At 44.4% G+C, this 24,321-nt stretch overlaps 1 protein-coding gene across 2 annotated transcripts in view; it reads right to left on the minus strand.

The window, feature by feature from the left end:
* The window catches only part of znf385c (zinc finger protein 385C), a 203,632-nt gene that overhangs the window by 102,324 nt on the left and 76,987 nt on the right, over window positions 1–24,321 (minus strand). For both annotated transcript variants that reach the window (XM_036938246.1, XM_036938244.1), the window contains exon 2: window positions 10,697–11,038. In XM_036938246.1, coding sequence (XP_036794141.1) covers window positions 10,697–11,038 — 342 coding nt within the window. The remainder of the gene's footprint in view (window positions 1–10,696; window positions 11,039–24,321) is intronic.

Here is a 24,321-nt window from a genome sequence, read left to right on the forward strand (position 1 = left end):
GAATGCTAATGCTAAATGCTACGTTAGCCATCAATACTGTTACACAAATGCTTGTTTTGCAATGGTTGAGAAGCATATTTTGAAAATCTGAGATGACAGTGTTGTTAACAAAAGGCTAAGCTTGAGAGCTAGCATATTTATTTCATTTCATTTGCGATTTTCATGAATAGTTAACGTTGCGTTATGGTAATGAGCTTGAGTCTGTATTCACGAACCCGGATCCGGGATGGGGAGATCAGAAAGGTTAAGAAAGTGGCAGAATGTTCTATTCATTTGACAGAGCGCTGTGTGACAACAAAACCCTTGGATATGCTTTGGATATTTATACTAGATGAAAACAGATAGTGAGTACAGCCTAGTCTCCACAGGACAGGACAGGACGGCAGACAGGACAGGACAGGACGGCAGACAGACAGACAGACAGACAGACAGACAGACAGACAGACAGACAGACAGACAGACATTGGTAAACAACAAAGACAGACACACACACACAAAGACAAACAGACAGACATGGATAAACAGTAAAGACAGACAGACAGACAGTGGTAAACAGTAAAGACAGACAGACAGACAGACAGACAGAGGTAAACAGTAAAGACAGACAGACAGACAGACAGACAGACAGACAGACAGACAGTAAAGACAGACAGACAGACAGACAGACAGACAGACAGACAGACAGACAGACAGACAGACAGACAGACAGACAGACATTGGTAAACAACAAAGACAGACACACACACACAAAGACAAACAGACAGACATGGATAAACAGTAAAGACAGACAGACAGACAGACAGTGGTAAACAGTAAAGACAGACAGACAGACAGACAGAGGTAAACAGTAAAGACAGACAGACAGACAGACAGACAGACAGACAGACAGACAGACAGACAGACAGACAAGACAGACAGACAGACAGACAGACAGACAGACAGACAGACAGACAGACAGACAGACAGACAGACAGACAGACAGAGACAGACAGACAGACAGACATTGGTAAACAACAAAGACAGACACACACACACACACAAAGACAAACAGACAGACATGGATAAACAGTAAAGACAGACAAACAGACAGACATGGATAAACAGTAAAGACAGACAGACAGATAGACAGTGATAAACAGTAAAGACAGACAGACAGACAGACAGACAGACAGACAGACAGACAGACAGACAGTGGTAAACAGTAAAGACAGACAGACAGTGGTAAACAGTAAAGACAGACAGACAGATAGACAGTGATAAACAGTAAAGACAGACAGACAGACAGACAGACAGACAGACAGACAGACAGACAGACAGACAGACAGTTGTAAACAGTACAGACAGACAGACAGGCAGACAGACAGACAGTGGTAAACAGTAAAGACAGAAAGACAGATAGACAGTGGTAAACAGTAAAGACAGACAGATAGATAGACAGTAGTAAACAGTAAAGACAGACAGACAGACAGACAGACAGACAGACAGACAGACAGACAGACAGACAGAGACAGACAGACAGACAGACAGTGGTAAACAGTAAAGACAGACAGACAGATAGACAGTGGTAAACAGTAAAGACAGACAGACAGATAGACAGTGGTAAACAGTAAAGACAGACAGACAGATAGACAGTGATAAACAGTAAAGACAGACAGACAGACAAACAGACAGACAGACAGACAGACAGACAGACAGTTGTAAACAGTACAGACAGACAGACAGACAGGCAGACAGACAGACAGTGGTAAACAGTAAAGACAGACAGACAGTGGTAAACAGTAAAGACAGAAAGACAGATAGACAGTGGTAAACAGTAAAGACAGACAGATAGATAGACAGTAGTAAACAGTAAAGACAGACAGACAGACAGACAGACAGACAGACAGACAGACAGACAGACAGACAGACAGACAGACAGACAGACAGTGGTAAACAGTAAAGACAGACAGATAGATAGACAGTAGTAAACAGTAAAGACAGACAGACAGACAGAGACAGACAGACAGACAGACAGACAGACAGACAGACAGACAGACAGACAGACAGACAGACAGACAGACAGACAGACAGACAGACAGACAGACAGACAGTGGTAAACAGTAAAGACAGACAGACAGATAGACAGTGGTAAACAATAAAGACAGACAGACATTTGGTGGTCTGTTCCTACTCTTCTCTCTACGGTCTCTCTGCTCCAGACTTTTCCCACTCCACTGGGCCCTGTGTGCCGATCCAGAACACAACCTTTTCCCAGAGTCTAAACCGGTGGGACACGAAGGACCAAACCCCAGGGCGAGGGGGGGCAGAGACAGAGTGCACGGCTAAACGACTACACAGCCAAAGTGTTTGCATATGCTATGAGGAGACAGGAAAGGTTTCAGTATTAGATATTACATTAGAGATACTCTTTCACTGGAGTCTTCTACAGATGACAGATTGACAGACACTTCAGATGGACCAATCAGGGACGGACTTGCCACATGTGGTGATACCCAGGGCTTAAGGTGTGCCTCGACGCTGATGCAAACAACATGACACACGCACACACGCACACACGCACGCACACACACACACACACACACACACACACGTCCAAAGGCACAGTGAGCGAGGAAAGTCATTTCCCTCCACAGGGAAGAAATAAAATGGGAAAATGGCGAGGCGGCACAAAAATAAAAGGCAGATGCGCAAATGTGTATTCATGTAGAAAATCACAGCCTTTAATCCAATCCCTCACGCTTTATTAAAACAGAGTGAGAGAGAGAGATAGAGACAGATAGACAGGGACCATGAAGAGACACACACTGACTCACATATCACAACAAGCTTTATCCTAGGCCGTGGAGATAGGAGAAAGATCAGAACCATGAAAGAGGTAGAGGCAGTCTCTCTCTCTGTTTCACACACACACACACACACACACACACCACAATAGCATGTTTTCTCAAAGTTCGAAGATATGAAAAGATATGCCAAGCAGAAAATAACAAATAGCAACTCAGACACAGACACAGCCTTTACTGTGGTCTGAGCAGCCACGCCCTCTAGTGACATCAGGTCAAATCAGACCAAGCCACACCCTCTAGTGACATCAGGTCAAATCATACCAAGCCACACCCTCTAGTGACATCAGGTAAAATCAGACCAAGCCACACCCTCTAGTGACATCAGGTCAAATCAGACCAAGCCACACCCTCTAGTGACATCAGGTCAAATCAGACCAAGCCACACCTTCTAGTGACATCAGGTCAAATCATGCCAAGCCACACCCTCTAGTGACATCAGGTCAAATCAGACCAAGCCACACCCTCTAGTGACATCAGGGCAAATCGGACCAAGCCACACCCTCTAGTGACATCAGGTCAAATCAGACCAAGCCACACCCTCTAGTGACATCAGGTCAAATCAGACCAAGCCACACCCTCTAGTGACATCAGGTCAAATCAGACCAAGAGAGACCATGGTGGCTGGTACTTTATGGGGCAGTGGTGAACAGTAGGTCTGGGAATTGCCAAGGACCCTCGATACAGTGCCTTGCGAAAGTATCCGGCCCCCTTGAAGTTTGCGACCTTTTGCCACATTTCAGGCTTCAAACATAAAGATATAAAACTGTATTTTTTTGTGAAGAATCAACAACAAGTGGGACACAATCATGAAGTGGAACGACATTTGTTGGATATTTCAAACTTTTTTAACAAATCAAAAACTGAAAAATTGGGAGTGCAAAATTATTCAGCCCCTTTACTTTCAGTGCAGCAAACTCTCTCCAGAAGTTCAGTGAGGATCTCTGAATGATCCAATGTTGACCTAAATGACTAATGATGATAAATACAATCCACCTGTGTGTAATCAAGTCTCCGTATAAATGCACCTGCACTGTGATAGTCTCAGAGGTCCGTTAAAAGCGCAGAGAGCATCATGAAGAACAAGGAACACACCAGGCAGGTCCGAGATACTGTTGTGAAGAAGTTTAAAGCCGGATTTGGATACAAAAATATTTCCCAAGCTTTAAACATCCCAAGGAGCACTGTGCAAGCGATAATATTGAAATGGAAGGAGTATCAGACCACTGCAAATCTACCAAGACCTGGCCGTCCCTCTAAACTTTCAGCTCATACTGATCAGAAATGCAGCCAAGAGGCCCATGATCACTCTGGATGAACTGCAGAGATCTACAGCTGAGGTGGGAGACTCTGTCCATAGGACAACAATCAGCCGTATATTGCACAAATCTGGCCTTTATGGAAGAGTGGCAAGAAGAAAGCCATTTCTTAAAGATATCCATAAAAAGTGTCGTTTAAAGTTTGCCACAAGCCACCTGGGAGACACACCAAACATGTGGAAGAAGGTGCTCTGGTCAGATGAAACCAAAATTGAACTTTTTGGCAACAGTGCAAAATGTTATGTTTGGCGTAAAAGCAACACAGCTGAACACACCATCCCCACTGTCAAACATGGTGGTGGCAGCATCATGGTTTGGGCCTGCTTTTCTTCAGCAGGGACGGGAAGATGGTTAAAATTGATGGGAAGATGGATGGAGCCAAATACAGGACCATTCTGGAAGAAAACCTGATGGAGTCTGCAAAAGACCTGAGACTGGGACGGAGATTTGTCTTCCAACAAGACAATGATCCAAAACATAAAGCAAAATCTACAATGGAATGGTTCAAAAAGAAACATATCCAGGTGTTAGAATGGCCAAGTCAAAGTCCAGACCTGAATCCAATCGAGAATCTGTGGAAAGAACTGAAAACTGCTGTTCACAAATGCTCTCCATCCAACCTCACTGAGCTCGAGCTGTTTTGCAAGGAGGAATGGGAAAAAATGTCAGTCTCTCGATGTGCAAAACTGATAGAGACATACCCCAAGCGACTTACAGCTGTAATCGCAGCAAAAGGTGGCGCTACAAAGTATTAACTTAAGGGGGCTGAATAATTTTGCACGCCCAATTTTTCAGTTTTTGATTTGTTAAAAAAGTTTGAAATATCCAATAAATGTCGTTCCACTTCATGATTGTGTCCCACTTGTTGTTGATTCTTCACAAAAAAATACAGTTTTATATCTTTATGTTTGAAGCCTGAAATGTGGCAAAAGGTCGCAAAGTTCAAGGGGGCCGAATACTTTCGCAAGGCACTGTATGTATTGCAATTCGATGTTCCAAACATATTGCTCACTATATATCTGCTGCAGAGAGACAAGAGAGAGCCAACGTAAAACTAGTTTTGGAGATAGAAGTGGTCAAAACATATTGGCTCACCATTTAAAACACTGAAAAAAGGAAGATGGAGAACAAGCTTTAGGATGAGAAACACCAGAGTTTACAACATTACATTACATATTACATGAATTCTATGGTTTTCAACTTGACCATCGATGCAGTAAATGGAAAGCAGACGCTACATTGATCAGATTGGGCACGTTCAACAAATCTGTTCCAACAAAGTGGATATTCGTCAAACCCATCATGATTTATGTATCGTAACAGACCCACAGTGTGGTTACTTAAGTCCGATTTGGATATACAGTATTTGGCTGTTTTTGTTGCATACCATGTAGAAGTTGTCCCTGTTTAGGTTTAGAAGAAGTGACTGTTTAATGCTAACTCCCGTTCGTGTAAGCTGGTTAGCATACCTAGCATGCAGAAATCATTGATGGTAGTCAGTCGTTTTTTGACTGTAATGCAGTTGATTGGGAACAATGACATGAACATGTGTTGGGGTTGACATTCAAACAAGCATTATACTCCGATTTATACATCTACATGGTGTGAAAAGCACATTTAAACAAAAGCCTAAATTATAGTAATTTAGAAGACACTCTTACCGAGAGTGACTTACATTTCCGTCAGTCTCCCCCCCCTCGTATTGGTCCCCCGTGGGAATCGAACCCATATCCCTGGCGTTGCAAGCGTCATGATTGGTTGAGTTCGATTTACCTTTTACCGCATCTATATCACAATTTTACCTTTTTATTTAACTAGGCAAGTCAGTTAAGAACCAATTCTTATTTTCAATGATGATGTCATAAAGGAGGGTGGGGTGACATGCTAGTTATCTTCAACCTAGGTGACATGTTGGATGCCCCCTGTGACATCAGACACCTACGGCACAACAGTCCGATCAAACATTCTGAACCCCACAACTCGCCTATCACTGTAGAGAGTAGTTGCCTTTTGAATTTGCTCAGCCAGTTTACTTGATTGAGAGATGGCTTTGTACTCTATCAGCATTCACTTGTTGGTGCATGTAATCTTGGCATTACAACATCTGGACGGCACGGTTTTTCGGGACGCCCTGATGACCCCCATCGGCATTAGGCAGTGGGCCAGCACACCTCACATTGACCTGAACACCAGCACCATCAACCTCCATCAACAACCCTGGACCAAACAGAACACCAGCGAGACCACAGGACACAGTTTGTACAAGTGCACCGGAGAGGCTTGTGTTACGGTCAGCTTGGAACCACCTGCGACCCGGGTAGCTACAAACAACACTAAACGACTCAGTGGCCTTGTCGTTAGAGTGTCCGCCCTGAGATTGGAAGGTCGGGTGGTTTATCCATGGTCGAGTCATACCAAAGACTCTGAAAATGGGACCCGATGCCTCTCAGCTTGGCACAGATTAAGGAGACGGTTTGGGGTTAAGGCCCTGAGACAGACTTGTGTCCTATCCAGGGTCGGATACATCAAGCTGCCTCATGCTACAGAAACAGGAGATGGGCTCCTGCCCTGTGGGCCATTGTGGCTTGGACAAGGCCACCACCACCCACACCAGAAACAGTATTGACCAGAAATACAGAGACGTTAGTGCTTTGCACCAGACAACCAGTGGTTCTATGGCCAGCCTCAGAACGCCTCGCACCCGAGTAGCTGAGCTCAGGAGTAGGGAGAGAGCGGGAGCGAGTGAGCATGTGTGGAAGAAGATGGTGGACGTGATTCATGGGGCAGAAGAGAGGAGGATAGAGGCTGCAGGCTGCATGTTTCTGGCTCTTGGCTGCTGGTTGTACGGCGTGGGCCTGCTGAACACCTTAAGTGTCCGAGGACTACTGCAGGTAATGTGATGTGAAGGAAAGATTAGGGGTATGAGGGGGTCTGAGAAAGGCTTTAGGAACAACATTAGACTAGGTCCAAATAGTGACATTTACCCATCATAGTTAAATATACTGCTGACATTTTACTTACTGTACTTGTCACTATAAACACCACAATGTTATCAATACATTTTACCCTGGAGCACGAATTAAAATATGTATTTGTTTTCCTAATGAGACAACGTTTATTTTCTTTCCTAGATAATGGTTGCATTAGAGCTCCGTGGAGATGAACACAAGGAGAGAGGAGCTGAGAGGGAGACAGATGGCTGTAAAGATGCTCAAACAGCTCCCGTGTGGGTGACCCCCCGTGGTTCAACTAAGAAGAGAGCCCGCCGCCGCCGTCGGTCCAACAAGGGGAAACACTGAATAACGTGCCCATACAGGAATAACGTGCCCATACAGGAATAACGTGCCCATACAGGAATAACGTGCCCATACAGGACATTGTCCATCTGCATATCATATTTTCTAATAAATAATACTTGTTTTGGCATCATGTGTTTCAGTTGTTATTTTGGTATAGGAGTAGTTTGAAGAGGTTTGGAAATGACCACAGAAGGACCACGGAACGTAAAAAGTATAGTAGCCATTTAGAATATGTAAAGCAAAATAACACAGAAAGAAATAACACATTTCAATTGATTTAGAAGACACAGTAGGGGCTTATACTTGCTTATAACAACTAACAATGCATTATTCCTGAACGGGCTAAGTAAAGTTGTATCATCATATACAGCTGAAACTGAAATGAAAGCCTTTTTCGATTCACTGTCGTTGCCCATCACCATGTGTTGGGGTTTAGAGAGAGAGAGAGAGAGAGAGAGAGATTGTGTGTGTAAGAGAGAGAGAGAATGAGAGAGAGAGAGAGAGAGAGAGGGAGAGAGAGAGAGAGAAGAAAAGCCTGGACCCTCTGTCAGTTCAGTGAAGCAGACAGGAAGGGTAACACAAGCTGACATGGAAAGGATTCTTTGGGACACACACACACACACACACACACAAAAACACACAGGAATATACATTTACATACTGAAAACACACATCACGCACCCTTCAACATCCACACAGATTGCAAACATCCACACATGTTTGCAATGTGTGTGTGTGTGTGTGTGTGTGTGTGTGTGTGTGTGTGTGTGTGTGTGTGTGTGTGTGTGAGCTGAGGCCATGGGCCTGTGGGAATCACCAGAAGGTGAGCACAGATAAGGCTGCATGATTGTGACTGTGTGTCAGAGGGAATCTGCACCGTACACCACACACACTCACACACTCCCTTCCCTTCTCTCTCTCTATCACCCAATCTCTCTCTGCTGCCGAAGCTGTGCCAGGGTGCTGGGGACAAAGCCTGCGTGTGTGCGTGTGTGTGTGTGTGTGTGTGTGTGTGTTGGTCTGAGTCAGACCATGCCCTAGCTGACCCAGGTCTTAGACAGTGACGGTCAGTGGCCACGTCAGGCCTCATTCTGCCCATCCTTCTTAAAGACTGACTGGCCACAAGGCACTGGGCTGGGCTGGGCTCTGCGTGCTGGCTCACTGAAGCAATGAAGCAATCAGGAAAGGGAAAGGAGGACGGTTGGAAGGACTGCAAAGAAGGAAGTCCACAGGAGCAACACACCTGCAGGCAGCATGGCTGCATTACTAAGCCGACTATTCCTTGTGTGACTACAGAGAGGGAGGGGGAGAGAGGGAAGGTGGAGGGTGAGAGAGAGAGAGAGGGGGAGAGGAGAGAGAGGGGGGGGGGGGGGAGGAGAAAGGGAGGGTGAAGGGAGGGTGAGAAGGGAAGGGAGAGAGTGAGAGTAAGAGAGAGATGGGAGAAGAGAGAGGTGGTATGTTTGTATGTGTGTGTCGTGATCTCTCTGCTTCCCAGATTACTACTGCTACATTGTGTTAACACACAGCCATCACAGGTGTATAGTAACTGCCAAAGCCAGTTATCTGAACGACCTAAGCGGATGACTATTGACTGTTTGTGTACTTTCCTGTAGTGCTGAGTCAGATGTTCCATGGTTCCCCAGGCAATCTCAAGGGCGGTCTGGCCCCACTGCTGCCCCCTACAGGGTTGGAGTAGAAACACACTGCACCACCATGCCTACAGCACCTTGCCAGCAGCCAATCAGGGCCAAATAATCTGTGGCCATGGCAAGCGTTGCCGTGCTCTCCGTTGCTATGTAATTATGTGCTGTTTGTATGAGATTTCTGCACCTGAAGTGGGTCAGACTAGTTTTCATGCGGAGATGTGTGTGCGTGTGCATGTGAGAGAGAGAGAGAGAGAGAGAGAGCGAGAGAGAGAGAGAGAGAGAGAGAGAAATAGAGATAGAGTATTCAAGAGTGAGTGATGAGTGTTTGGGAGCAGATTCTCCAGGTTGGTGAGCGTGTTTTCGAGCTGCGTAGGAGGGTTACAAGTAAAGAGAGAGTGGGAGACAGAAAGGACTCACCTCTGAACATGTAGCCAGTTTCACTATATATTCAAATCTACGGGGAAAACCTGCACCTCCACTGCAGCCACTGCTGTAGCTACCCCGAAGCGAGCAGGGACCAGAACGATCTAAAGTAACCAGCAATTAATTAGTCAGCCAAATTAATGACTTAACTCAGCTTTGTTCTCCTCCCTCTGTGTCCAGCCTCAGGCTAGGGAAGACTATATAGCGCCATGCACACTTCTACACTATACATACTTCCATACACACTTCTACACTATACACACTTCCATACACACTTCTACACTATACACACTTCCATACACACTTCTACACTATACACACTTCCATACACAGCTATACAGGTTGAGACAGTTTAGGAAAATAATCCTGCAGCAACAGGAAATGTGAATTATTATGTGGATTAATGAATCAACATTTTTGTAGGGGTTTATTTATTATTATTTTGAAAGGAAACTCATGTCTGAAATTTCAATGTGGGAATTACAAACGTCAGAAACCTTTTTAAACCTGAAATACAATTCCTTCATTGCAGGAAAGTTCTCCTGCAACAGGGCGATCAAATTAAGATCCTACATCTGTAGCAGCTCTCCATGTTCACATGTCATACTCATTATCACAGCGTCCTCTTAGAAATGTACTGAATGTACTGAACGTATGATGAAACAGGTACAACAGAGTACCGATGCACCTTCCTAGGTTATATAATGCAGCCGGACGTGTCATTGGGGGGTAGAACTCATATTCACACTTTGTCAAAAGTGAGCACACTATAATTTCTCTCCTCGGCTGGTAAGGGAGTACAGAGGTGAGCCGCCTCAGAGTGTTATAGTGGAGTAGGGTACTGTACACGCTTAGAAAAAAAGTTTTCGATCTTGAATCAAAAATGGTTCTTCGGCTGTGGGTTCTCAAAGGAGAACCCTTCGAAGAACCTATTTTGGTTCCAGGTAGAACCCTTTTGGGTTCCATGTGGAACCCCTTTCCACAGGGGGTTATACATTGAACCCAAAAGAGTTCTACCTGGAACCACAAAGGGTTCTTTCTACCTGGAACTGAAAAGAGTTACCCTATGGGGACAGCCACAGAACCAGAGCCTTTTTTTTCAAACAGTGTAGGGGTAGAGTAGGGTACAGCTGGAGAATAGTGCGGAAAGTGGTGGGGTGTCCTACCTGTGTTGCCGTGCTGGACCTTCCCGTTGCTCATCTGTTTGAGTCTCTTCTGGTGAGACTTGCCGTTGTAGTGGATCTGGGCCTGGGCTGGGGAGTTGAGCTGGATGTTACACACGTCACACACTGTGTAACTGCGCTGTTTCCTTTCTCTCTTGGGCCTGCTGTGGTCAGAGGAGGGCAGGGCGCCCCCAACTGGTCCTGGCTGCTCCCCCAGGACTACGCCCTCCTCCTGGGGGTCACAGCACACCTCGCTGTCCACAGTCAACCCCATCCCCACTCCTAACCCGCTCCTGTCCTCCTCCATCTCTAACACTGAGGGTGGGCTGAACGGACGCTTCCTTCCTGGGAGAGGAGAGAGGGATCTGTTATTTATGGTGCCGTTAACCTTTCTTTTGACAGGTAACTTGACGGGGAACACATTCCCATTCACTGCAATGACACGGTGAAGAGTTGCAGGGAAGAGGAGAGTGAAGAGGGGAGAGAAGAGAGAAGAGGGCAGAGATGAGAGAGAACAGAAATGTAGAAAGAGAGGAGAGGAGAAAGAGAAGGGATAGAGATGAGACACACCAGAAAGGATGAGAGAGAAGGTGTCGAGAACAGACCAGCGGGGGTAAGAGGTCAGAGGTGAAGGATCAGGGCCAGTCCCAGGCTTATGTCCAGCGCCAGTGGATTAGAGAGGCAGTGCTCTGTGAGTCTGAGGTGCCCAGTGTCACAGTGCTATAACAGTGTGTTAGAGCACAGACGTGTGCTGGGAACAATGGAGCCCTCCCGATATGATTCTCCCCTGCCCTCTGTGTCTCTGCACAAAGCCCCCCTGTTAAAGCCAATAGCCCATAAAAGACAGGGGCACAATAAGAACTCTGATTCAGACGGTTCGGTGTAGGTGGGTGAGGCATCTGATCCTAGGCCTGTCTGAAGTAAAGCCCTGGCTGTCAGTACCCACACACCCTCGCAGAGACATACATTGAGTGTACAAAACATTAGGAACACCTGCTCTTTCCATGACATAGACTTTACCAGGTGAATCCAGGTGAAAGCTATGGTCCCTTATTGATGTCAATTGTTAAATCCACTTCAGAATCAGTGTAGATGAAGGAGAGACAGGTTAAAGAAGGATTTTTAAGCCTTGAGACAGTTGAGACATTGTGTATGTGTGTGTGTGTGTGTGTGCCATTCAGAGGTGAATGAGGATTACAAAATATTTAAGTGCCTTTGAATGGGGTATGGTAGTAGGTGACAGGCGCACCGGTTTGAGTGTGTCAAGGACTGCAATGCTGCTGGGTTTTTCACACTCAACAGTTTCCTGTGTGGATCAAGAACGGCACAACGCCTAACGGACATCCAGCCAACTTCACAGAACTGTAGGAAGCATTGGAGTCAATATGGGGCAGTATCCCTGTTGAACCCTTTCAACACCTTGTAGAGTCCATGCCCGGACGAATTGAGGCTGTTCTGAGGGCAAAAGGGTGGTGTTCTTAATGTTTTGTCTACTCAATGTACATCCCAACACACAGACACTGTACACACAGACACCCATACACACCCACATGAACACTCACTACCTATGGACTACCCAATCCCCTACTAATCATAGATTGTATAACAACATAGGAGGCCGTGCAGTTCAGTACGGCACCACTGGGGGGAGACAGAGTGCTACTCTCTGATTATCTGAGGAGCATGCTGTGCTGTCTATCAGTCCAGCTGGTTCACTCAGAGTGACTATACGCCTGCTTGCTGTGCTAGCCTGCTATAACAAAGGCTCTAACAGTAGGTCTGTCTGTAGTCTGTCTGACTCTGTACCACTGTCTGTCCACTCTGTGCTAAGGAATGAGATAGGAGCAAATAAGGTAAAAAAAATGGTTGAATGGAAGTAATTTCAACCCCAAAATTAAATGTGATGATCTAGTCATTTCAACCCCAAAATGCAATGTGATGTTGTTGAATCAAGGTAGAAAACTGACCGGATTTTGCAAAAGGTAATCAACATAAGGGAATTTCGTATTTTTTTCAACAATTATTTGACCTTTTAACCTAAATCCAATGGCAGGGAAAAAAATGTTGGTTGATTACATGCTGAATTCACTTTACTTGACAACTCAACCAAATGTAAATCTAAACTAGACGTTGAACTGACTGTGCCCAGTGGGACACTTTCTTTGCATGGTTTTTATGTCATCCGTTCCCTGTTAAAAATAGCAGGTGCAAACTTAGCACAGGTAGTAAGTATTGGTACATCTGGCCTTGTATGAGTTAAGTCTGAGGCATTTGTAAGACCAGTGCACTGTACCAATCGTTACAAAAACACAACACAAACTGTTTTATGAAAGGGGTGCGAACCCTTTTGGCTCTAGTGAATAATTATATCAGAAAAACAGAACAGAAAAAGGAATTTCCCAGACAGATAAATGCTATGTGATTTAAAAAGGCTGCCTGAACACATCTCAACAGTTATGGTACACGTGGGGGGAGGGAAGGGGGTTCTCTCCTTCAGACTAGATCCACACAGAGAGAGAAAAGACCTGTGTTTGTTGATTCCCTCCCCTCCTACTCTCTCCTGCCATAAATACATGAAAAGGCAGCTCTATAGAATCCCTCCGATGGATTGAGACATCAACGTGTGAAAAGCCCCCTGAAAGCCTCTTGCCTACGCCTAGATGTATTTCAGTACTGGATACCCACAAACCACTCACACACACACCCAATCCTTGGAGACACACACACTTAAACCCCTAAAACACACACACACTTCCCCTTCCCCCGCTCTCACATACATCGCACACGCACACACACACACACATTAGAGGAGGTATGAAAGCTGCTATTCACATTGCCAGTCTGGGAGCACTCAAAGACTCCATCAGATGTTTTCTCAAAAAGCTTTGAGTGTTGCCCATTCGAGGCAGCCAATAAAGGGTCCTTATACCACACGACCCACCGCCTGGTACAGCAACTGCACCGCCCTCAAACCCAGAGGGTGGTGCGGTCTGCACAACACATCACCGGGGGCAAACTACCTGCCCTCCAGGACACCTACAACACCCGATGTCACAGGAAGGCAAAAAGATCATCAAGGAAAAGCAACCACCCGAGCCACTGCCTGTTCACCCCGCTATCATCCAGAAGGCGAGGTCAGTACAGGTGCATCAAAGCTGGGACCGAGAGACTGAAAAACTATCTCAAGGCCATCAGACTGTTAAACAGCCATCATTAACATAGAGAGGCTGCTGCCAACACACTGACTCAACTCTCTGGCCACTTCAATAAATTGACTTAATAAAGGTATCACTAGTCACTTTAGATAACGACACTTTAATAAGGTCTACATATCCTACACTACTCTCATACTCTCATATGTATGTACTGTATTCTATACATCTACTGCATCTTGCCTATGCTGCATGATCATCGTTCATCCATATATTTATATGTACATATTCTTATTCATCCCTTTACATTTCTGTGTATAAGGTAGTTGTTGTGAATTTGTTAGATTACTTGTTAGATATTACTGCATTGTCAGAACTAGAAGCACAAGCATTTTGCTACAGTCTCATTAACATCTACTAACCATGTGTATGTGACCAATTAAATTTGATTTGATTTGAAACACCTGGCTCAAACAGAGAGTGTTGGATAGCTATGGCTATCCAACACTGGAACTCTTCCAAGTCAAGGTAACCTTTTGGTTATATTAATTCATTCCCACCGGGCCATCCGGTGTAACTGCTAAACTGTTTTCTGCTGACTGTACATTGTACTGAATGATTGTAGCAGGTTTACTAAAGTGTTAGCTGTAGCAGCTATGTTGACTATGACGTGACAACGATGTAGGCTGTGTGCAGTTAGCGGTCATGATATGAAGGTTTGGCTTGGTCACAGACAGCTGATGTGTTGTGCACCAAAGTCCACACGTTAAGGGAAAATGTGAGAGGAGGCGAGAGCGTAGATAGTTGTGAGAAGGAATTATATATTCAATGAGCTGTTTGTATGTGGCTGCTATGAAAGTGAACTGTGTTTACGTGTGATTAGGGGTGTATTCATTACGCTGATTCTGTTGAAAAACGTTTTTTTAAGTGGAAGCAAACAGAACAAAATAGGGGTAAACATCGGAATTTGTTCAATCGAAACTCTCGTTTGCAACTGTTGGACTAATGATTACACTCTAAATCAGCTAGATACAGGCAAGAGTGTGCAAGGCGGTATTGAATGTGCCACACTCTGTCACCTTGATTACTCAATATTCTCTCAACCTGTGCACCTACGCTGTAAACATGAATTCGTAGGCTACACTCTTAGAAAAAAAGGTGCTATTTAGAACCCTTTTTGGTTCAAGGTATAACCATTTTCCCAAAGGGCTCTACATTTAATCCAAAATAGTTTTCCTTGGAACCAAAAAGGGTTCTACCTAGAACCAAGAAGGGTTCTCCTATGTGGACAGCCAACAAACTCTATTTTTCTAAGAGTGTAAGTTGTAGCAACCTCCTGATGGGTACAGGGAAAATGATAGCATCATGTAGTAGCCTAAACCTTTCGATGTTACATTGAGCTGGGTGAATGGGAATATGAATGACAGTCCTCCAATATGCTGTAACATGTCCATAAAAAAAGAATCATCCTCCCTCGTCTTAAACGTCATCGACAGCCACCGCAGTCCTCCTATAGGTCTTCCCACCAGCCTCCTCCGGTGTGTTTGTATATGTGTGCTTGTGCGCATGCCGTGTTTGTATGAGAGAGCGAGAGACATTAGATGGCCACCTATGGCAGCAGATTGACCAAGGCTGCATTTTCTGAGCTAAACTGACTGAGACGCTCCTCCAACAACAACACATAAAACCTCACAAAATTCTCTCAACCAGTGGCATATGGGCTTTTTAGGTGAGAGCTGATGCCGCCCTGTGATAAGCAGTGCCCACTTTGTCAAAGGCAGGGGCGCAAAATATTCATCTTGTCCATTCCCAGCACGGCTCTCCAGGGTGCTGTTGGAGAGATGCATCGCTGCGGCGCTCCACCAACGTTTCGTCCAAAAATGATCTAACATAAATCATGTAACAGATATGGTTTGTGGTTGAAGGAGCATACAGTGTAGCCTGGCTGGAGATAAAATGTACTACAATGTAATAATGAGAGACTTTTTTTACATCATGCCGGTTTCTCCGATCAAATAGCCAAACCTCAACGGCGCCAAAACAAATAAAAAAGGCTCTGACACGTTAACAAACAACACGTCCTAAAACCAGGACAGGTCAAAGTGAAATGGGCAATACGGAATGGACAATCAGGCTACTCACAACTGCTGTCCATGAGTTTCATCCCGTGGGCTAAATTGTCAAGATCAGTGGTTTCAAGTTTGTATATGTCATGTTTTTACGAGCTGATCATAGCGAAAAAGAAAAGACTTCTGCATTTCAAGCTGTGTAAACACATGGGCTCAGGATAACTCCTCCTGATGAAGTCGGGAAGCTGATATTCAGAGCTTAAAACCCAAATTGATTAGTCACGGGAAGCAGGACTAATAAAGCCAATGCAACAGCCTGTTTTACAAATAGTGGGCCTACCACATGGATGGGCATTCATAAAATTCCTTTGTGGGTCGACATGGTAGGTTACACCCCAGTAAGCACGAAGGTTACACCCCAGTAAGCACGAAGGTTACACCCCAGTAAGCACGAAGGTTACACCCCAGTAAGCACGAAGGTTACACCCCAGTAAGCACGAAGGTTACACCCCAGTAAGCACGAAGGTTACACCCCAGTAAGCACGAAGGTTACATCCCAGTAAGCACGAAGGTTACACCCCAGTAAGCACGAAGGTTACACCCCAGTAAGCACGAAGGTTACACCCCAGTAAGCACGAAGGTTACACCCCAGTAAGCATGAAGGTTACACCCCAGTAAGCATGAAGGTTACACCCCAGTAAGCATGAAGGTTACACCCCAGTAAGCATGAAGGTTACACCCCAGTAAGCACGAACCAACACCGACATCTTTTGGATGTCTTTTTTTGGCCCTGTCTGGATTGAAGTTTTTTTTTGTTGATGCAGTCCGGACCGGCCTTAATTTCCACGTCCACAGACCAAATTTGAACCAATCATAAACGTCTATTCAACTTTAATTCAGAACCGAAAATGAACCTGATTTCAACGTCCGGAAAATACGTATTTTAGATGTCTTTTCAATGCCATTTTGTCTCACCTAGGGCGGCAGAACGGCCAGGACCGGCCCCGGAGAGAGATCATGTGTAATAAACAGTGTATGACAGCATATGTGTACACAGGCTACATGTTCTGCATACAGTATGTGTATAGCAGTGTATCGATGTATTAGCATAGTGAAGGAGAAGAGAGAGACACGTTGACCTGGTTGAGACAGCTGAGACTAACGACCCCAAAAACAACCTCAACGCCCACACAGCACTCAGCAGACAGGAGTTAGGGGGAGTTAATAGGGAAAGGCCGTTGTAAATCATGCAGCGCCGTGTGTCACGATCGCAGATTTTAGAGAAACAATAAATGTCGGTACATATAAGTGTCTTATATCGGCTGAAAGCTTAAATTCTTGTTAATATAACTGCATTGTCCAATTTACAGGTGCTATTACTGCAAAAAAATGCCATGCTATTGTTTGAGGAGAGCTCCTAACAACAAAACACCCTTTTCACCGCGATAGGTTTGATAAATTCACCTCTGAAGGTGAAATGTGTACTTACATTCTGAAATCTTGCTCTGATTTATCATCCAACAGGTCCCAGAGATAACATGAAGTGTTGTTTTGTTAGATAAAATCATTTTTCATATCCTAAAAAGGTTTATATGGTATGCGCAACCTATTTTGTATTTCCACTCGTTCAATTTGCAAAGAAAGGAGTCTGTGAAAATCTAACCCTAAACGCTGTTTCAACCAGTCAAATCACATTCGCATTTCTTCCTCAGAGATCCTAGAACGTAACCAGATTTCACTATATCATTAGGAGTGTAGTATATCTTATAGGACACCAAATTTGGTAAGAGAGCGACGCCTTCATGGCGCGTCAATGACACGGGCGGTCTTCACTTGATTGACTAACTTTGTAAAATAAGCACCAATCGGGGTCAAACAAAGCTAGCTAGATAGCCAATGAGCTGGGCTTTATGGGAGTATGGAAACCATGTATCTGTCGCAAAATGTTGCTGCTAACCTTGTGCGACAGCAAGCCTTTCCCTTTGGACAAAAATGACAATAATATGGAGAGTTATGAAGATATATAAAAGTGGGTGTTTTGCAAATGTTGGACTTTCAAAATGGCTACTAAATACTGGAAAAGCTAAATCAAAGTCCAAGTATACAGATTTGACAATATTCTTGCAGAGAAATGCAATGTAGGGGCCTCCCGGGTGGCGCAGTGGTCTAGGGCACTGCATTGCAGTGCTAGCTGTGCCACCAGAAACTCTGGGTTTGCGCCCAGGTTCTGTCGCAGCCGGCCGTGACCGGGAGGTCCGTGGGGCGACGCGCAATTGGCCTAGCGTCGTCTGGGTTAGGGAGGGTTGGGCCGGTAGGGATATCCTTGTCTCATTGTGCACTAGCGACTCCTGTGGTGAGCACAGTGCACGCCCCAGGTCGCCAGGTGCACAGTGTTTCCTCCGACACATTGGTGCGGCTGGCTTCCGGGTTGGATGGCGCTGTGTTAAGAAGCAGTTGAGTTGTGTATCGGAGGATGCATGGCTTTCGACCTTTGTCTCTCCCGAGCCCGTACGGGAGTTGTAGCAATGAGACAAGACTACTAACTACTAACAATTGGAAAGAGGGTAAAAAAATAAAAAATAAAGAAAAATGTAATGTAAATGTCTCCTTCACAATTTGCCCAAATGTACAGTGAGGGAAAAAAGTATTTGATCTCCTGCTGATTTTGTACGTTTGCCCACTGACAAAGAAATGATCAGTCTATAATTTTAATGGTAGGTTTATTTGAACAGTGAGAGAGAATAAAAACAAAGAAATCCAGAAATGTGTATGTCAAAAATTGTATGAATTGATTTGCATTTTAATGAAGGCGCTTTTCTGGATCTTTGTTGTTGTTATTCTGTCTCTCACTGTTCAAATAAACCTACCATTGGCCTAGCGTCGTCTGGGTTAGGGAGGGTTTGGCCGGTAGAGATATCCTTGTCCACGCACCAGTGACTCCTGTGGCGGGCCGGGGGCAGTGCGCGCTAACCAAGGTCGCCAGGTGCACGGTGTTTCCTCCGACACATTGGTGCGGCTGGCTTCCGGGTTAGATGCGCGCTGTGTTAAGAAGCAGTGCGGCTTGGTTAGTTTGTGTTTCGGAGGACACATGGCTTTCGACCTTCGTTTCTCCTGAACCCGTACGGGAGTTGTACGTCTGCACCTCTCAATTGGATACCACGAAATTGGGGAGAAAAGGGGGTAACATTTAAAAAATATATGAAACAAATTATAGACTGATCATTTCTTTGTCAGTGGGCAAACGTACAAAATCAGCAGGTGATCATCAGTCTGAAACGTTGCACATGACAACTGCTGCCATCTTGTGGACACCATCAACCATGGCTAGATTTGATGGCTAGATTTGGGACCTTTCTGTTGCATTTCAAAGATGGTGTTAGGATTTTTTTTTAAACAGTTGTTTTTTTCTTTGTATTTTCATTTCCACAAACTTCAAAGTGTTTCCTTTGAAATGGTATCAAGAAAATGCATATCCTTGCTTCAGGTCCTGAGCTACAGGCTGTTAGACTTGGGTATGTCATTTTAGGCAAAAATTGAAAAAAAGTGTGCTATCCCTAAGATGCAATTTCATGGAGAATCATCTAAATATTCCCTGTCTGTCTGTGTCTACAAGTGAACAGTTGTCATGCCCTGACCTTACTTATCTCTGTTTTCTTTATTATTTTGGTTAGGTCAGGGTGTGACTAGGGTGGATATGTTAGTTTTTGTCTTTTTGTTTTTTTGTATATCTACTGGTTTTGTAAGTCTAGGGATATGTATGTCTATGGTGGCCTGAATTGGTTCCCAATCAGAGGCAGCTGTTTATCGTTGTCTCTGATTGGGGGCCATATTTAGGTAGCCATTTCCATAGGGTATTTGTGGGTTCTTATTCTATGTTTAGTTGCCTGTCTGCACTTCTCATATTAGCGGCATGTTTTGTTAGTTTGTTCAGTGTTCTTTCTTAATTAAAGAAGAATGTATGCATATCCCGCTACGCCTTGGTCTCCTCCATACAACGGCCGTGACAACAGTAAGTATCACATATGTGAAAATTGTGCACAAATATACAGATGTTGTTTCAGGCTCATGTTGTTTTCCTTCCTGCTATATTCTGTGGTTGACTGTTTTGACCCAGCCAGACCAAAATCTTTGCCAAACCCGGCCTGTCTTCTGGAAGGCTTGTCCTCTCCTCTCCCTGTGGGCCAAGGCCCTGGTCAAGCTAAAGTTAGCCCAGCAGTTGAGACAGAATTCCCCACATTCTCTCCCCACCACAGGCTCACCCAGCTGGGGGCTGAGACAACCAGCCACCACTACCACTGCTGGGAGGGGTTCCACACTACAGCAAAATATACACATAGTAAAACACACAGATATTCAGAAACGGCCACAAACAGATGTGCACTAATCCACTCCACACATGAACATGCGCACCCGCACACACACACATGCAAACACACACACACTAACACTAGAGGTCTGGGGTATCCAGATGTTCATTCTGTCATACCATTTCTGTACCATACTGTGGTATTAGGGGGGATGCACAAAACAATTTAGACAGAAGGGATCTTGAACCAGGAGGGGATTGAATATCTGCTGTAACCAGAATCCTGACATCTGGCCACTTAGCCAACAAGTTAGCAAACCAAATGCATAGCTGGAGCTCTGAGCTGGATATAATTTACTTGACACGCCTTAGATGTGCCTCCCCCCAAAGAAAACCGCAATTGTATTGACAATCATACCATCAATATTTCAAAATACCCCGGGACACGGTGTAAATCAGTATATCCCCCAAGCCTCACACACACACACTTTCGATCTCCCCATTAGCAATCCTAAAGGTTAGACACTGGAGATGCTACAACGATGACTCCGAGGCTCATCTAGGAGGTGTTTATTGGATGTCCTGGTTATAGCTGCTCCCCTCTGGCCTCCTCCTAAACACCATCTGTCTGGGGTAACATAAGACAAAGTCCTTACCATCACACAACAGCCCCTGTGACAACTATATCAGCATGAATCATGTTCTTCTGTCTAACTAGACAGGCTGGCTGCTAGCCTTAACCTCAGCAGTGGGAGACACATGAGCAATGGAAGATCTTTGTCAGGATTTGCCACTTTGGATTTGAAATGATGCAATGACTATGATGTTAAAGTGTAGACTGTCAGCTTTAATTTGAGGGTATTTTCATCCATAGCGGGTGAACCGTGTAGATTACAGCCCTTTTTGTAAATGTTCCCACCATTTTAGGAGACCAAAAGTATTGGGACAAATTCACTTATATGTGTATTAAGGTAGTCAAAAGTTTAGTATTTGGTCCCATATTCCTAGCACACAATGACTACATTAAACTTGTTGGATGCATTTGCTGTTTGTTTTGGTTGTTTCAGATCATTTTGTGCCCAATAGAAATGAATGGTAAATAATGTCCTGTCATTTTGAGACACTTTGATTGTAAATAAGAATAGAATATGTTTCTCAACACTTCTACATTAATGTGGATGCTACCATGATTAATGATATTCCTGAATGAATCTTGAATAATGACGAGTGAGAAAGTTAGACGCACAAATATCAACCCCCCCCCCCCCCCCCCCCAAAGAAAAACAGCTAGCCTCCCCTGTTATTGTAATGGTGAGAGGTTAGCATGTCTTGCGGGTATGATATTTGTGCGTCTAACTTTCTCACTCATCATTATTCATATTATATACTGTATCACTTCAAATACAACGTGCTGGAGTAGAGAGCCAAAACAACAACTAAAGTCCCAATACTTTTGGATGTCACTGTAGGTTGGTGAGGTGTGTTCTGTCTCGCACATTATGTGACACAGCTAGAGGATTGCTACGTGTGTTGGGAACATAACAGAAGGGGTCTGGCTCGGGTGGCGTGACTGTGGAAGAGCAGAGAGAGAGAGAAGGAAGGATTGCCTAAGGACAGAACAGAGGAAGGAGCTGGGGTTGGGCACAGGTGCATCTCTATTTTCTGACAACGCCTCTTCTCACACACACACACACTGTTATTTTGTGTTATCCTAATGAAACAAACCTCACCGTGAGATGGCAACGGTCGCCAGGGACACCGCGGGCCACCTCATCTAGTCCAGTCCAGCTGGTAACATCCAACGGGACAGAGGAGAGGAGAGAGGAGAAGAGCAGACATCCCCTCTCACAGCCGGTTATAGTGGATATAGACCATGTCTAATGGAGGAATCCAGAGGGCTTTGGCTACACACTATATAGACCCAGAGAATTCACAGTGGCCTGAACACACACAGTCAACACAGCCATTGGTACCACGCAACACAGCCATTGGTCCCAGTACATTACATCACAGTGGCCTTATTAGTCAGCCCTTCTGTTCTCCTACTATAGGTCTCTTAGTGTTTTCAGGCAAGTGCACTTCAGAGTCCAGTCCCTCCACACATCTCAGTCTGGGTGCTAATGGTCGTGCTGATGGTGCAGATCAGGGGGAGATAGCTAGAGGAGAGGGATGGAGCTCCAGGCCTCATAGGTCATCGGCTAGACGTGTCCCCTTGCAGAGAGCTCTCATCACGGCTGCGTCATAAACACCATGCATCAAAGGCACCAGCGCTGTCACCAACTGGCCAGCACATGCAGTACTCTACTACTACTAGAGGTCAGAGAGCAGTGGAAAGATCATACATAGCCCCCCCCCCTCTCTCTCCCTCTCATTCTCCCTCCCGCTCTCGTTTTCACTTTCCCTATCTCTCTCCCCTACCCCTCCTGTCGCTGCCTTTCTCTCCACAGGTCCACAGTCCAAACCATATCTTCTTTCCTCTGATTATGCTCTACAGAAATGGATGTCTACACTGTCTACACTAAAGGCATCCATTCCCTGGAGATGGTCAATAGACCCATGGTGACACTTGTAGTGTCAGATCTCTCTCTCTCTCTCTCTCTCTCGCTCTCTCTCTCTCCAGTTAGTTCATACTAGCGACACACAACCACCAAAACAGGCAGGGAAATTCAGAGCATTTAAGACAACCCAAGCCAAGGACAAATCACCTTAAATCTACAGTTTAATATAGAGCCATAGCTGAATGGCTCTTTACCAATCCATATTTCTCAGGCAAAAAGTAAATCACCTTCAATAAAAAAATAAAAGAACATTTAACGCGATAGACCATATAACTGGACAGGAAATAGACAGAACATCTAATGAGATAGACCATATAACTGGACAGGAAATAGACAGAACATCTAATGAGATAGACCATATAACTGGACAGGAAATAGACAGAACATCTAATGAGATAGACCATATAACTGGACAGGAAATAGACAGAACATCTAATGAGATAGACCATATAACTGGACAGGAAATAGACAGAACATCTAATGAGATAGACCATATAACTGGACAGGAAATAGACAGAACATCTAATGAGATAGACCATATAACTGGACAGGAAATAGACAGAACATCTAATGAGATAGACCATATAACTGGACAGGAAATAGACAGAACATCTAATGAGATAGACCATATAACTGGACAGGAAATAGACAGAACATCTAATGAGATAGACCATATAACTGGACAGGAAATAGACAGAACATCTAATGAGATAGACCATATAACTGGACAGGAAATAGACAGAACATCTAATGAGATAGACCATATAACTGGACAGGAAATAGACAGAACATCTAATGAGATAGACCATATAACTGGACAGGAAATAGACAGAACATCTAATGAGATAGACCATATAACTGGACAGGAAATAGACAGAACATCTAATGAGATAGACCATATAACTGGACAGGAAATAGACAGAACATCTAATGAGATAGACCATATAACTGGACAGGAAATAGACAGAACATCTAATGAGATAGACCATATAACTGGACAGGAAATAGACAGAACATCTAATGAGATAGACCATATAACTGGACAGGAAATAGACAGAACATCTAATGAGATAGACCATATAACTGGACAGGAAATAGACAGAACATCTAATGAGATAGACCATATAACTGGACAGGAAATAGACAGAACATCTAATGAGATAGACCATATAACTGGACAGGAAATAGACAGAACATCTAATGAGATAGACCATATAACTGGACAGGAAATAGACAGAACATCTAATGAGATAGACCATATAACTGGACAGGAAATAGACAGAACATCTAATGAGATAGACCATATGACTGGACAGGAAATAGACAGAACATCTAATGAGATAGACCATATGACTGGACAGGAAATAGACAGAACATCTAATGAGATAGACCATATAACTGGACAGGAAATAGACAGAACATCTAATGAGATAGACCATATAACTGGACAGGAAATAGACAGAACATCTAATGAGATAGACCATATAACTGGACAGGAAATAGACAGAACATCTAATGAGATGGACCATATAACTGGACAGGA

This window comes from Oncorhynchus mykiss, chromosome 12 (genome assembly GCF_013265735.2).
Source record: "Oncorhynchus mykiss isolate Arlee chromosome 12, USDA_OmykA_1.1, whole genome shotgun sequence".
Classification (NCBI taxonomy): Eukaryota; Metazoa; Chordata; class Actinopteri; order Salmoniformes; family Salmonidae; genus Oncorhynchus; species Oncorhynchus mykiss.